This window comes from Malaya genurostris, chromosome 3 (assembly GCF_030247185.1).
Source record: "Malaya genurostris strain Urasoe2022 chromosome 3, Malgen_1.1, whole genome shotgun sequence".
Taxonomy (NCBI): domain Eukaryota; kingdom Metazoa; phylum Arthropoda; class Insecta; order Diptera; family Culicidae; genus Malaya; species Malaya genurostris.
In genome coordinates this window covers 303740846-303754461 of record NC_080572.1, presented here as the reverse complement: position 1 = coordinate 303754461, position 13616 = coordinate 303740846, and the positions used below count along the sequence as shown (strand labels likewise).

Genomic DNA, 13616 nt, shown 5'->3' with positions numbered 1-13616 from the left:
TAAGATTTGATATCTTTGTTCGGTAATTTTTTTGATGAAAGCTTTCAGTAATCAATAAATGAAAAACTTATTTCTTTCAAGAAACAAAACTGATTGTCTAACCGTTCAATATGGTGTCTAAAATACTACTGATTTATTTACAAATTTTTAAGGTTAGTTTACGCTTTTCTTACATCTATGTTAGTTCCACTACATTTTATGTATACATTTTCCCCTTATTGGAGAATCTTCAGATAGGAAAAAGTATCGAGAATTTACCAAGGCGGATCAAGAGAATTGGAGATGAAGCGAGAGTAAAGAAGAAAGAAAACGGGGAGTGGTGTGCAATTGATTGATGAAATTTTTATGAAAAATAATTTCTACTTGTTTGGCAGTAGCCAATTCTTTTACACAGAAAAATAAGTTTGCATACTTTGTGTTTCCAAAAAATGATCTAGACTGTCTTTTGAAAAGGGGCAAATAGCTGTAGTCGAAAAATGACATATCCTACAAGCAGATGTTGTATGAGTGGTTTTTACAAAATTAGTCAAGTTAGTTTTTGAATGAAATATCGAAAATTTGATTTTCAACATTTTAAGTCGATTTGAGAAAAATTGCGATTTGTATGGAATTTTGTTACAAGATTCAAGGAGATTGAATTTCTTACCTACAGCCACAAATTCAAGTTGAACACTTTTAAGGAAAAAAAAGTTATTTGAAAACACTTTTCTTTGTCCAAACTTTTTGTTTTCAGTGTAAATTTATCGAAAACTAAACCAATTCCCACTTAGAAAAAAAAACGTTCAACGGTGGTCCTTCATTGGTCCAATACGTTGGATCATTGGTCCAATGAAAGTCCCATCAATCGTTCAACGGAAGACTAACACGGGACCTTCGTTTGCCGATTTTGAAACAGACCGTTGAACCGAATGCCATTTTTTCGTTCAACAAACCCGGCAGACAAAGGTCCATTGTTGAGCCATTTTTAACATGAGGAGTTGGAGCCCCGTTGGACTAGTTTTACTGCAGAATTTCTGAAGTTTTCTCCACTTATTTGTTCAAACTAACAATACATACCTGCACAATACTTCTACTTCACGTAAAATAACAACAAATTTTCTTTCTATGTAAAGCTAACACTTAATTTTCACACTATTTTTGCAAGAGAAAAAACAAAAACAAACTGTTCCAGCAAATTGAACGAGTATTTCGTGTTGTTGAATGGTTTGTTGTTGTTTTTTATTGAGAAATAAGTCGGTGAGAAGGTATTTTTGAGGACGCTTCTTAAAAATCATGACTTGCGGTGTCCACTGTATCTCAGCGCAGACTAATCAGAAGTGAACAAATCAAAGCATAGTTAGAGTAGAAGTTTTTATAGACCACAACGTTTCTGTTTGATTTTTGGCGATTGTTCAACATAAAAGCTACGGGTTTTCACTAAAAAATCCACCATTTTGTAGCCATAAAACCTCTCCAAAGTAACAAACAACGAAAAGTAAAACGTTGTGGTGTTGTTTTTATATGTAGAAAGTGTGTGCAAAATTTAAAAAAAAAATTGTCAGGATTTTTTGAGTGACGATGGACAAGGTCCTTTGAAACCTGTATTCGAGAAAAACACGTTTTAAGTTTTTTGCCTATAAAATCAATGGAAACAGTTCATTGCTCAAGGTAACCCGTAGGGTCTAACATTTTCAAAAAAATCATATTTTTTCTTTTATAAATTGTTATAATGATATATATCAAGAATGTTTTGTCAAGTTTTTAGGTCAATCGAAGCAGAAATCCTGGGCCTGTAGGCCGAGTTCTTGCCTCTTCGCAGTATGAGATAAGCAAAGATAGAGGCCCATAACTTGCTGAATTTTGTTCCGATAGGCTTGAAAATTTCACAGAATATTCTTGAAATATTTTACTATAGTAAAATACCCCACCTGCTCCTCAATTCACACTTTGACAGGAATCAAAGATATCATATTAACAAGATATCCAGCTCTCAAAGCTCCGAAAAAATCATTGGCAACATTCTTTTTTTCAAGTATGGCGCCCTCAGACGAGTCCGCATCGAATCTTGTACATACAAGTAGAGAATGTCAAATACGTGCGCGCGAAAATAGCAGCACTGCGCGCCCGTACAATTGACATGATATGTTGGATTTGATACCGTGCGATGGCGTTGCTGAACTGAAAATTGATTTCGCACCAAGCTGACAGGTTCTGCCTGGAATCTACACAGGCTTGCAAAGTTTTTGTTTTATTTCTGTATTGTGCTGCTGCTCCATCAGACATAAAATAATTGTCAATTGTTTCATGAAATCTTTCATTTTTGAGATGAGTAACTGAACTGCAATTGTATCATGAGTTATTACTTCTGATATGATAATAAAGTAAACATTTTTATTGTTTTGTGACTAAATCTTCATGTACAGCAGGTTTTATTGAAATTTGAGAGTGTGTTGTCAACATTTCTTCGAGTTAGCGCGAAATTCGTCCATAATACCATAATCGTTTACAATCCGTGGGGGCTAGCATCAATCCGCTCTATTATGGAAAATAATTTCCTACTTTTTCGAATCGACTTTTCAACATCGAGTTATGCACGGAAAGCCGAGTATTATTACAAGGATAAATTTTTTAAATATTACCATTTAATTCTGTTATAAGTATATCACGTCACTATACAAATTCACTATGTATCTCACGACACTATAAATCTTGTATAATAAACGTCACATCACATATGCACATTTCGAATACAATTTATATTCATCTTCAGTGTGATAGTTTTGTTTAGTTATTGTAACTAAACTAATAATTAAACAAAACTATCACACTGAAGATGAATATAAATTGTATTCGAAATGTGCATATGTGATGTGACGTTTATTATACAAGATTTATAGTGTCGTGAGCAGGGTTTGGATGAATGAAGCAGTGAAGATGAGTATACATGCTTCACAGTGTATGATATTCATGAATATACCTGCTTTATGAACCATGTCGCTTTTGAGGAAGCGTGAGCCTTGTTGCTTTATTGAAGTGGCTGTCCATGCACGAGAATAGAAGAGAGCGAACAATATTCACCCCTACTACTGTTTCTCCTTCTCTCGGTAAGAGAGAAGCTCTAGCCCCATAATTCACTGCAAGCAAATTAGCTTCACGGTGCAAGATAGTGATGAAGATTGAATATTCAGTTTTCGCTAGCAGACTGATGACTGGCTCTTAACTGTCGCATGTCTCTTCGAGGTCCGAACGCGATTCACATTTGTTTATACATAATTGCACATACAGGTGTGCACTGCCACCGCTCAAACGTTTATTAGAGTAAAGGTCTTGCTGTAATGGTTTTTCGGCTGCTCGGCCATCCATGGAAGTTGACCATCAATGTCAACTTCCCTCTCTGAGCAGCCTAGATAGCCGTGTAGTGTCGGTAGCGGTTTCCCAACTGGCTAAGAATAACGCTACGGTCCACCTGTACCGGTGGTATAAGTCCACCAAACAGGTAAGCCGTGTGGCATCCGGCGGAATTATTTTTTTACCAAGAATTGATCCACTGGTTTCCTGTTCCATGTCGTAAAAGGCCACAAAAATAGGAACTCCTAAGCCAAGGTGTATTTCCGTGCCGATGGCTGAATGGCTGCAGGAGGTTAAACAATGCAGTCGTGAACGGAATATCTTGGGGTGTTCCCTTACTGTGTTAAGCGAAGCTCTGGCACAGTGGACGACTTCTTTCTTCGCAACTCGTGGGATTTAAATGATAATAACATTTAAAAAAATCCTTACATGGTTCGCTATAGGCGATTATAAGCCAATATATTTGGTTTCTTGTAGTTGTTGTACGGTTGGTGCTGGAGGTGGAATGTTCGTTACTCTAATTTATAATGGTTAGAGTGGCACAAATCAATCTTCAGCATAAACGTACAGCAACTATGAATCTATCCAGACTTCTTCAAGAAGGTAAAGCTTCTATAGCTTTGGTTCAAGAACCATATTTCCAAAAGGGAAACTTCTACGTTGGAAAATTGTTAAACCCAGTCTTTGTTGCCTTCAACAAGATCGGTATGACAAATCCACGTGAAATGCCTCGTGCATGCATACTTGCAAATAGTGCTCTCGATGTTTCTCTCATATCGGAGCTCACAACTCGGGATATTTGTGCTGTCACAGTTAGTATGACTATTGATGGCATAGACAGGAAATATGTCTATTGTTCGGCATATTTACCGCATAACCAACCTTCGCCAAGCGATGACTTCAAAAAGGTTGTATCATACTGCTGCAAGAGTGATATACCGCTTGTAATCGGCAGTGACATAAATGCTCACCATATCATTTGGGGTAGCACAGATATAAATTCGAGAGGCTCTGATATGATGGAATTCGTGAGCAGTACAAACCTGCACATAGTCAATGCAGGAAACCGCCCAACTTTTGCTAGATCTGGAAGAGAGGAGGTTTTGGACGTAACTCTCTGCTCTGATAGAATTGCGCATGAGTTGGTGAATTGGCTCGTCTCCGATGAGCTCGAACCTTCGTTGTCTGATCATAAGTACATATTCTTTGATCATTCAAACGTTAAATTTGATATTGTCACATATCGTAATCCCAAATCTACAAACTGGGACCTCTATGAAGAGGGCTTGGCGACTAGATTTTACGGGTACCAACCAACAATTGAAACCCCAATTGATTTGGAAAATGTTGTCGACGAGACAAATTCACTCATAGTTGCAGCATATGAAGAGGCTTGTCCACTTCGGATTGTGCGAGCTACTAGAGGAACTCCTTGGTGGAATGCTGAACTTGCTAGACTAAGGAAACTATGCAGAAGAGCTTGGAACCACCGACGCAGAGATGGGTCGGAGGCATTCGTGTCGGCACGAAGGGCTTACAAAAATGCTCTTCGATCGTCTGAGCGAAGTGGTTGGAAAAGCCTCTGCACAAATGTCTCTAGTCTCAACGAGGCTAGCAGATTAAATAAGTTACTTTCGAAGTCTAAGGACTTTAATGTCAGTTTCTTAAGAACTTCAGATGGTGAACACTTGTCTGATAAAAGTGATGTACTTCACTGCCTTTTTAACACTCACTTTCCAGGATGTATGGATCCATCACCGACAGCTCTTCCCGAGACTTTTTCAGGTAGTTACGATTCTTGGGCCGTTGCTCGAAGCGTTGTGACGATTGAATCGGTCAAATGGGCAGTTGAGAGTTTTGCTCCGTACAAATCTCCTGGAAAGGATGGAGTTTTCCCAGTGTTACTGCAGAAAGGGTATGAACATTTCAAACATGTTTTGAAGAAAATACTTACTTTTAGTCTTGCGACTGGATATATTCCAAGAGCCTGGCAGGAAATAATTGTCAAATTTATTCCCAAAGGCGGTCGCGACACTTATGAGGAAGCGAAGAGTTTCAGGCCTATCAGTCTTAGCTCATTTCTTCTTAAAACAGTGGAACGCATAGTCGATCACTATATCAGGAATGTTAGTCTGGGCGTGCAACCGCTACATGGAATGCAACATGCTTACCAGCGTGGAAAGTCCACTACAACCCTGTTACATGATGTTGTGTACAACATTGAAAAAGCTTTCTCACAAAAGCAATCTTGCTTGGGAGTTTTCCTAGATATTGAAGGTGCCTTTGATAACGTGTCTTTCAATTCAATTCTGGAAGCAGCCCGTGGTCATGGCATACCTTCAAGTATCACAAATTGGATACACGCAATGCTTAGCAATCGACTTCTTTGTTCATCGCTTCGGCAAGCAGAGATTAGAAAGCTGAGTGTCTGTGGGTGTCCTCAAGGTGGTGTACTATCCCCACTTTTATGGAACCTAGTCGCTGATGGTTTGTTAAGGAAACTTAATAACCTTGGATTTCCGACTTATGGTTTTGCCGACGATTATCATATATTGATGACCGGTATAAGCATTAACACTCTCTTTGATTTAATGCAGCAAGCCCTGCGATCTGTTGAACAATGGTGTTGTCAGGTTGGATTGTCTGTAAATCCGGGCAAAACATCAATGGTGCTTTTCACTCATCGTAGGATAATCACAGGAGCTCGTCCGTTACAGTTCTTCGGTTCAGAGGTCACTGTGGTCGATCAAGTTAAATACGTCGGGGTTACTCTTGACTCAAAACTGAATTGGTCTGCTCACATTGACTTCAGGATTAAGAGAGCTTGTATGGCTTTCGGCCAATGCAGACGAGCTTTTGGAAAATCATGGGGACTCAAACCCAGATATATTCATTGGATCTACACAACTATTGTTAGACCAATTTTAGCATATGGTTGTCTTGTATGGTGGCAGAAAGGAGAAGTCGCGACAGTTCAGTCAAAGCTAAATCATCTCCAAAGGATGGTCCTAATGGCGATGACAGGAGCATTCACGACAACTCCTACTGCTGCTCTAGAGGCGCTACTGTGCATTAAACCACTACATGTGTTCCTAAAACAAGAAGCATTATCTTGTGCATATCGTCTTAAGGTAACAGGGCTTTGGAACAGTAACCCATTAGATTATGCTACCAGCCACACTCGCTTGTGGTCTCAAATGGTTACATGGGATGAGTATTTACTCGCTCCTAGTGACCTAACTCTCACATGCAGTTTTCCTTTCAAAACATTCCATGTGAGCTATCCTCTTCGTGAGGAATGGTTGTCTGGTTGTCTGGAACGACAACTTGATGAACACATAGTTTGTTATACGGACGGTTCTCTGTTGAATGGTCGTGCTGGTGCTGGTGTCTACTGTCGTGAAATGAGGCTGGAGCAGTCTCATTCACTTGGTAGATACTGTACTGTGTTCCAAGCAGAAATCTACGCGATTCTGTGTGGAGTACAATCGGCACTTCAGCAGAGGATCTGTGGTAAACGAATTTATTTTTGTTCCGACAGTCAGGCAGCCTTAAAAGCACTCAGTTCGAATGACTCACGGTCGAATCTAGTGATCGCATGTCGAACTCAAATTGAAGACCTCAGCATTTCAAATGCTGTTTACTTCTTATGGGTACCCGGCCATTCTGGTATTACTGGAAATGAATGGGCTGATGAGTTGGCTAGAGCTGGTGCAACGAATGATTTCGTTGGTCCTGAACCAGCTTTACCACTTTCAACTAGTTGGATAAATCACAAGATTCGTTCTTGGGCTGCATCCAAACATGCCAGCTACTGGCGCAGCTTGCAAACTTGCGCTCAGACAAAAGCATTTCTACCAGATTTAAATCTGAAAATGTCAAAGTGTCTACTGCATTTCTCCAAGCAACATTGCAGTATTCTGGTCAGAGCTCTGACTGGACATTGCAAACTCAATTATCACATGGCTACTATTCAACGTGCTGAGTATTATTCGTGTGATTTGTGTGAATGCGATTATGGTACTTCATATCATCTGATATGTAACTGTCCCGCATTGACGCAGCTACGTATCCGGGTTTTTGGTTCTCCATACATGGTTGAGTCTGTGTATGCGGAGCTAAAATTGAAGGATATTCTCTCGTTTCTCACCCAATGTGGTAAGGAGCTATAGGCAGAAGGGTTCATCGTTCTTCCTGGAGTGAATGAATCCCTTCTGTATTCACCTTAAATAGGGTTTAGCAGATTGTTTGGCATTCTTTAGGGGGTGCCGAATTTACTTCTGCTCGTACATACTGCGAATCGTTCTGCATTCTTCCGGGAGTTCAGAATGGTGTCGCTTTTGTAAGATCTCTAAATCCTCTCGTGGATTGGAGGTTTTATTAACAGCAGACTGTTCGGGACCTCGTAGAGGTTCAGAATTTACTTCTGCTTCCACTAAATGTGATCCTCAGCAGATTGTTCGGCATCCCTTAGGGGTGCAGAATTTACTTCTGCTTTTATGTGTTTTTGTGTCGTCAATTTTTCCCATCCTCCTAGTCCAACCCTTACCATTTCCTTTCAATCCTTCCCTCTTATATATCGGGAAAATGATGCTAAAAACAAATTGATGGCAAGGCACAAATCTCCAAATATCAAGGGGAACGTGCCATTTGAGCCAATTTGTTCTGATTCCTGATTCCTGCTGTAATGGTAACATGTGTTCCTTACAGCTCTCGAAGCTTATAGCAATACACAATGAAAATTCAATGAAAAAATGTTCAATGCGGAATACTGATTAAAAGACTTATTTTTCATCCTACTGGTTGATTACCTATCATGCACTACTACGATTAAACCCAATTAAACACTATTCAGCAGGAATTTGATTTACACAAGTAACAAGAGTTCAGGAGCTAGTTTCTCTCTAACAGCCAGCAAACGAAGCGTTTGTTTGTTTGCAGTATTTGGTGAGATCACCAGATCGCCATTGCGAATTGCTTCGCTCCTGTTACTTCTGTTTATAATATTCAAGTATAACTAAGAATTCTTACCCTCTACTAACTTGACACGAGTTGAATAAGTGATATGCAACAGTTTTCGTGGCATAAAGTCATCATTAACAGCCGTTCGCGTCGGAGAGCCAGTCATCAGCCTGTTAGCGAAAACTGAGTATATAATCTTCATCACTTACTAGCCCCGTGAAGATCGTTAGCTTGCAATGAAGTGTTTGTGAGAAGAACGACGTTCAGGACCACGAGAGAGCAAACTATATTCACGGCTACTGTGCTTCATGAAGACTCTAATACCAGCACACTATACCATCTGTGCGTATGTGGAATATATTTGCTTCCACTAGCGTTTTGTTTGTGTGGTTCTTTTTGGCTGGAAAGGCGTCCTCTTTGTGAGCGGTGCAATTGTTCGCTCACAATGCAATGGAAACTATATATTCATTCACCGGTGAATGAATATTCCAAACCCTGGTCGTGAGATACATAGTGAATTTGTATAGTGACGTGATATACTTATAACAGAATTAAATGGTAATATTTAAAAAATTTATCCTTGTAAAATCATTCTGTTCAAACACTCAAACGAAAAGTTAACGAGTATTATTACTATTAAAATTCTCGTTAATAGATATTGCGACTTTCCCAAGCCGTTTAAAAAATAGGACTTGCATGAAGTACTGCCTCGTGGATGGTGGGAAATATTTTACAGCCCATCGATTGACTCTGATCAGAAAAACTCCGAATCTGCTCGAATATTGGGCTATCGTTTTCTGCTATAAAAACTAATTCTATTGATAGTGCTTTAAAATGGTTAATTATCGACAACATTGTAATCTCCGCCATCATGTCGATATCATTTAGTGTCGTAAAATCTATCACCAAATAACGATTACTACGTAATCTTTCATTATCAGAATCCCATGCCCGATACAGCCTTCGCCGGAAGTTGATCATGGATATAGAATTCAAGCTGCCACAAAAACGGAAAATTTTCACTTCCAGTGTGGTGATAGCCTGAAAAACAGCAGATTCATAAGTCTTTTGTATGATTTAGAAACGAAAAAAATGCTATTACTCCTTTGTATTTTTCAACATCTTCGAACATAATGGTGTTGGGCACTTTGCCCAACTGACAAGTACTCGTCTGTGTCCATCGAAATATCATTGAGACGGAATTCAATCCAAGTCCTACCAGAATACCAACGTCAATACTGACCACTAAAATCGTCAGAAAAGTTCCCATCCATACGATCCCATCCATGAAGCTTTTTCTCCAAAAGCCCATAAACTGCATCACCTGCAGTAGAAGTCCCTTCAAGCTGACGGAAATGAATCCGGCCAGGACACAAACAGGCAGAGGTTCCAAAAGCGGTCCAATCCAGAGTAAAACGACAATCATTGTAACACCGGTGACCAGCGTTGCAATTTGGGATTTTGCGCCAAACATAACCATAGTCGTTGAACGGGCCGGGCAGGCTGCTACCGGAATACAGGAAAAGAAGCTCGCGAAAATGCTACTCGCACCCATTGCCAACAGCTCCTGGCCGAAAGCGATTCGATATTTATTCGTCCTGGCGGCCGGAAGAGCTTTAGCGATCGACATTATGTAGCCAACTATTGCTATCATGAAAGCGTTCATCAGAACGGATCTCAACAGGTTAACGTTCGGAATGGCAGGGGCTACAAGAGTAAAGATAATTGCTTTAGAAACTAGAATTAAAAAAAAATTTTTTTCATAATCTTACAGGGAAATTCAGTGGGAATTGTTCCAAGTGTTCGTATGTGGAACTCTTCATGAAGGTGAAAAAATCTCGACAGAAATATTCCACTAATCATCACTACAAGCTCAACGGGAATAGGTACTCTCGAATATTTGACTATTTTCGGCTGCAGGAAGTTTAAGGAGGAAATGTAGAAACCGATCAATTATTGACAGCCATTTGACAGCTTACCTGGATATAATCGACATTTATCAATTGCAGCGTGATTGTAACAATTGAAAGCAACAGAGAAACTGGATTCACTTGGTTGATGTTCGAATAAACGGCAATGTATGTCTGAAAAAAAAAACGATTTGAATCAGAGACGGTTTTCATCTGTCATACTCAGAATCAGCACTCACACGAATTAGTCGAAAGCTACCCACGATAGGCGGTAACGGAAGCCCAAGCAAATCCTTCATCTGTGAGGTCAGTACTTGAAAGCCAGCTCCGGTCGTGAATCCAGAAATTAGCGGAAACGACAGTAGATGGCAAACCGCACCAAACCGACAAGCGTACATTATTAGCTAACAAATAAATATAATAAATTACCTTATAAAACTAATCGATAATAATCACCTGAATAACACCGCACGCAAGACAAACTGCGGCCGCAATTTCAATTGGATCCCCGTGAATGCTCTGGGGAACTTTGCTGTCTTCCACGGTTAAATTTCTTGCCATCATATCTCCGGAACTGGTGGTAGAGAGTGCGACCACAGATTTACCAAGCACTATGCAGACGGCAGAAAATGAACCCACCGAGTTGTGCCGCGAAGTGCCCAGGAAAATGTACACCAAAATCGGGAAAATTGCCATGTAAATTCCTACAATCGGAGGAAGGAATGCAATTAACGCGTAGCCCATTCCTAGCGGAATTTGCATCGTGGCCAACGTACATCCCACGATTATATCTGCTAGGAAATCGCTTTTCCAAGAATATTTCGGCAGCCATTCCAAAATCGGAAACAAATTCTTGAACCAACGATGATCATCACGGACGAGATCCTTGATCCGGTCAGCTTGTTCTTGAGGCAGGCTGTTTTCTTCTTTGGTCGTATCCTTGTAGGTTTCATTTGACGTTGTGATTCTGGAAACTAATTCCAGCTCATATGTTTTTCGAGTCATCTACTGAGAAGACACGTTTCACACAACAAACGAATCGACAGTAAATAAACCGCTTGCCAAGAAGGCGTTCCAGTGATGTTTGTCCCAGGACCGCATTGCCTAACCGGATTTATTGAACAGTTGTTTAGATACACATTAAATTAGCAAGATAGCGACTGATTGCCGGCAGTGCGCTAATGAAATTAATTCTTCCGTTGAATAGCGTGGAACAAGTACTAAGGGATCTCCAAATTCTGCTCGGTCGTGATAAATCGGGGGAAAAATGCACACCCTAAAAACTGCAGAGCTTATAAACAAAAAGTTTGAAAAGGACGAATGCTAGTGCTAGCATTCTGGTTTGGGTTATAGCAAAAAGGAAACACGAACATCTCTACTAAGTGCAACTAGTGCTAATATTAGTATCAATAACTCTAGTGATTGGAAGTTATTAGAAGTAAATGCTTCGATCACGATAGTTGATATGTCACCGTTGGTTGGCGACAGCCCGGAAGAAGTGTATGTCATCGTTGGTTTCATGATTGTTTTATACGTTTGCCACCGGCACTTGCCACACCCGACAGTGTTGGCCTTATGGTTCATTATGCTTTACATTTACATCGTGTCATTCGTTATGACGTAAAATCATCGTCAACTTTGCTTAACTAATGAATTAATATCTAACGACAGACTGAGACACTCTATATGTTAGATTATGAGAAGTGATAACGAAGATGACTTTTGACGTAGGACTACGCCTTTCTGTACTATGCTCACCTGGGTACATTATCAAAATATAAGAAAACACGAAAGTATAACGAAATCACTCCAGATATGATTTCCTAATAACATTATCTCTGTTTGAGTATTTTCTCTAATTCTTTCTCGAAACAAATGGAAGAAGGAGTAAGATTGTTCTTAATACCATGTTATTGCGTAAACATTGTTTAAATCAGAGGTGAAAATAAGCCCATTTTGCGCACGAAAATGTGAATCAAGATTTCTGATTGGGAATCAAAAAACCGAACACCGTGAATCTATATATATATATATATATATATATATATATATATATATATATATATATATATATATATATATATATATATATATATATATATATATATATATATATATATATATATATATATATATATATATATATATATATAAATGCAGAGATCATTCTTTGTAATCGCATCACGTAAGAACGGATGGTTGGTACTGTTGACGTTGCACCAGTTAGAAAATACATCCAACTGTGACTGCAAGAAATTTGAGTCTTTCAGATCTTTGATGAGATGAAACAGCTTGAAATGATCGGCGAATGATAGCTTCATACATTGCAATGCGAAATTCAGATCATTTGGATATAGCAGAAATATGAATAGTCCTAGATGGCTTCCCTGAGGAACGCCAGAGCTCACGATGAATGATGGAGTAACGCAGTCGCCAATTTTCACGGTTGTACTATGACCAGTCAGATATGATTCAATCCAATCCATCATCCCATATGTCAAACCTTTAGTTTGAGATAGATCTACAATCTCTGTTCAATACACTGACTCGAAGGATGAGATGGCAATCGGTGCATTTGTTTAGTTTTTGCGCAACAAAAGCATTGAACATATCCACAATAATTCTTGATGATATTTCTTCTTCGGGACGAAGTTAATGTGTTGGATATGAATTTGTCGTAATTCGTTCATTGTAAGACAAGTAATCAGTAAAATAATGGAAAGAAACATTAACGTTTGACAACTCTGCTGTCCGAAAACATAAATTTAAAAAAAATAATTTCAGGAGAGACGAAGTTCGACGGGTCAGCTAGTTAATAATAAGTACGTATAAGTACGATGAGAGGGAAAGGTAGATCAAACTCGGGAAAAAGGACGACTCGATTTGAACTGTGCTTCTTGGGTAAATACAATGCTCTCGATGTAGATCAAAACGGCTTTGTGTGTGGGATAAAGGGACGGCTACGGTATAAAATTGGTTGACGGAAATTATTCACTTCGTGCAGTAATCAACTGTTTCCGGTACCGAAGACTTATTCTGATGCCTAGACTGAGGATTCCACAGTTCTGGTCGTTCACTTTGTTCTGGTTCGTGTAAGAGGCAGGAGTTAATCGCGAATTATTAGCGCCGCAGTGTGAGCTGATGAAACAAAGATCATCTCACAGTGCTAAAAATAGACTGTGATAAGGTAAAACCTCTAAACGTTGCACAGTAGGAAAAAACGATAAAAAACGCGGCTTTGCTCAATAATTTAATAAAAACATGAGCAAATATTTTCAAAATTAGTATTTCTTATGCAAATTTTTCTGTAGAATCGATTTATGATAGTTAGAAGATCCGCAAAATTCACTATCATGCCCGTTTTGCTCCAATTCCTCTTTTTTCTGACTTTGCTTTGAAAACTAACTGTGAAACTCG

At 39.2% G+C, this 13616-nt stretch overlaps 1 protein-coding gene across 2 annotated transcripts; it reads right to left on the bottom strand.

Moving 5' to 3' along the window:
- Window positions 1-8848: 8848 nt before the first annotated feature.
- LOC131437663 (sulfate anion transporter 1-like) lies at window positions 8849-11325 on the bottom strand. 2 transcript variants are annotated; one of them, XM_058607157.1, is made up of 7 exons: window positions 10976-11112; window positions 10656-10903; window positions 10439-10603; window positions 10269-10373; window positions 10062-10203; window positions 9392-9996; window positions 8849-9330 (listed from the first exon to the last, which is right to left on the bottom strand). In XM_058607157.1, the coding sequence occupies exons 2-7, from the start codon at window positions 10893-10895 to the stop codon at window positions 8968-8970; spliced, it is 1620 nt and encodes a 539-aa protein (XP_058463140.1). In that variant the 5' UTR covers window positions 10896-10903; window positions 10976-11112; the 3' UTR covers window positions 8849-8967. The 2 variants fall into 2 exon arrangements, with proteins under 2 accessions (XP_058463140.1, XP_058463139.1); XM_058607156.1 differs by having other exon boundaries at window positions 10656-11325.
- Window positions 11326-13616: the final 2291 nt, after the last annotated feature.

Bases quoted from the DNA above. Each gene is read 5' to 3' on its own strand.
- LOC131437663 (XM_058607156.1), bottom strand. From the start codon at position 11,204: ATGACTCGAAAAACATATGAGCTGGAATTAGTTTCCAGAATCACAACG. The intron at 10,604-10,655 runs GTGATTATTATC...TTTATTTGTTAG, and splicing joins TTGCGTGCGGTGTTATTCAG to CTAATAATGTACGCTTGTCG. The intron at 9,997-10,061 runs GTAAGATTATGA...TTACTCTTGTAG, and splicing joins AATTCCCACTGAATTTCCCT to CCCCTGCCATTCCGAACGTT.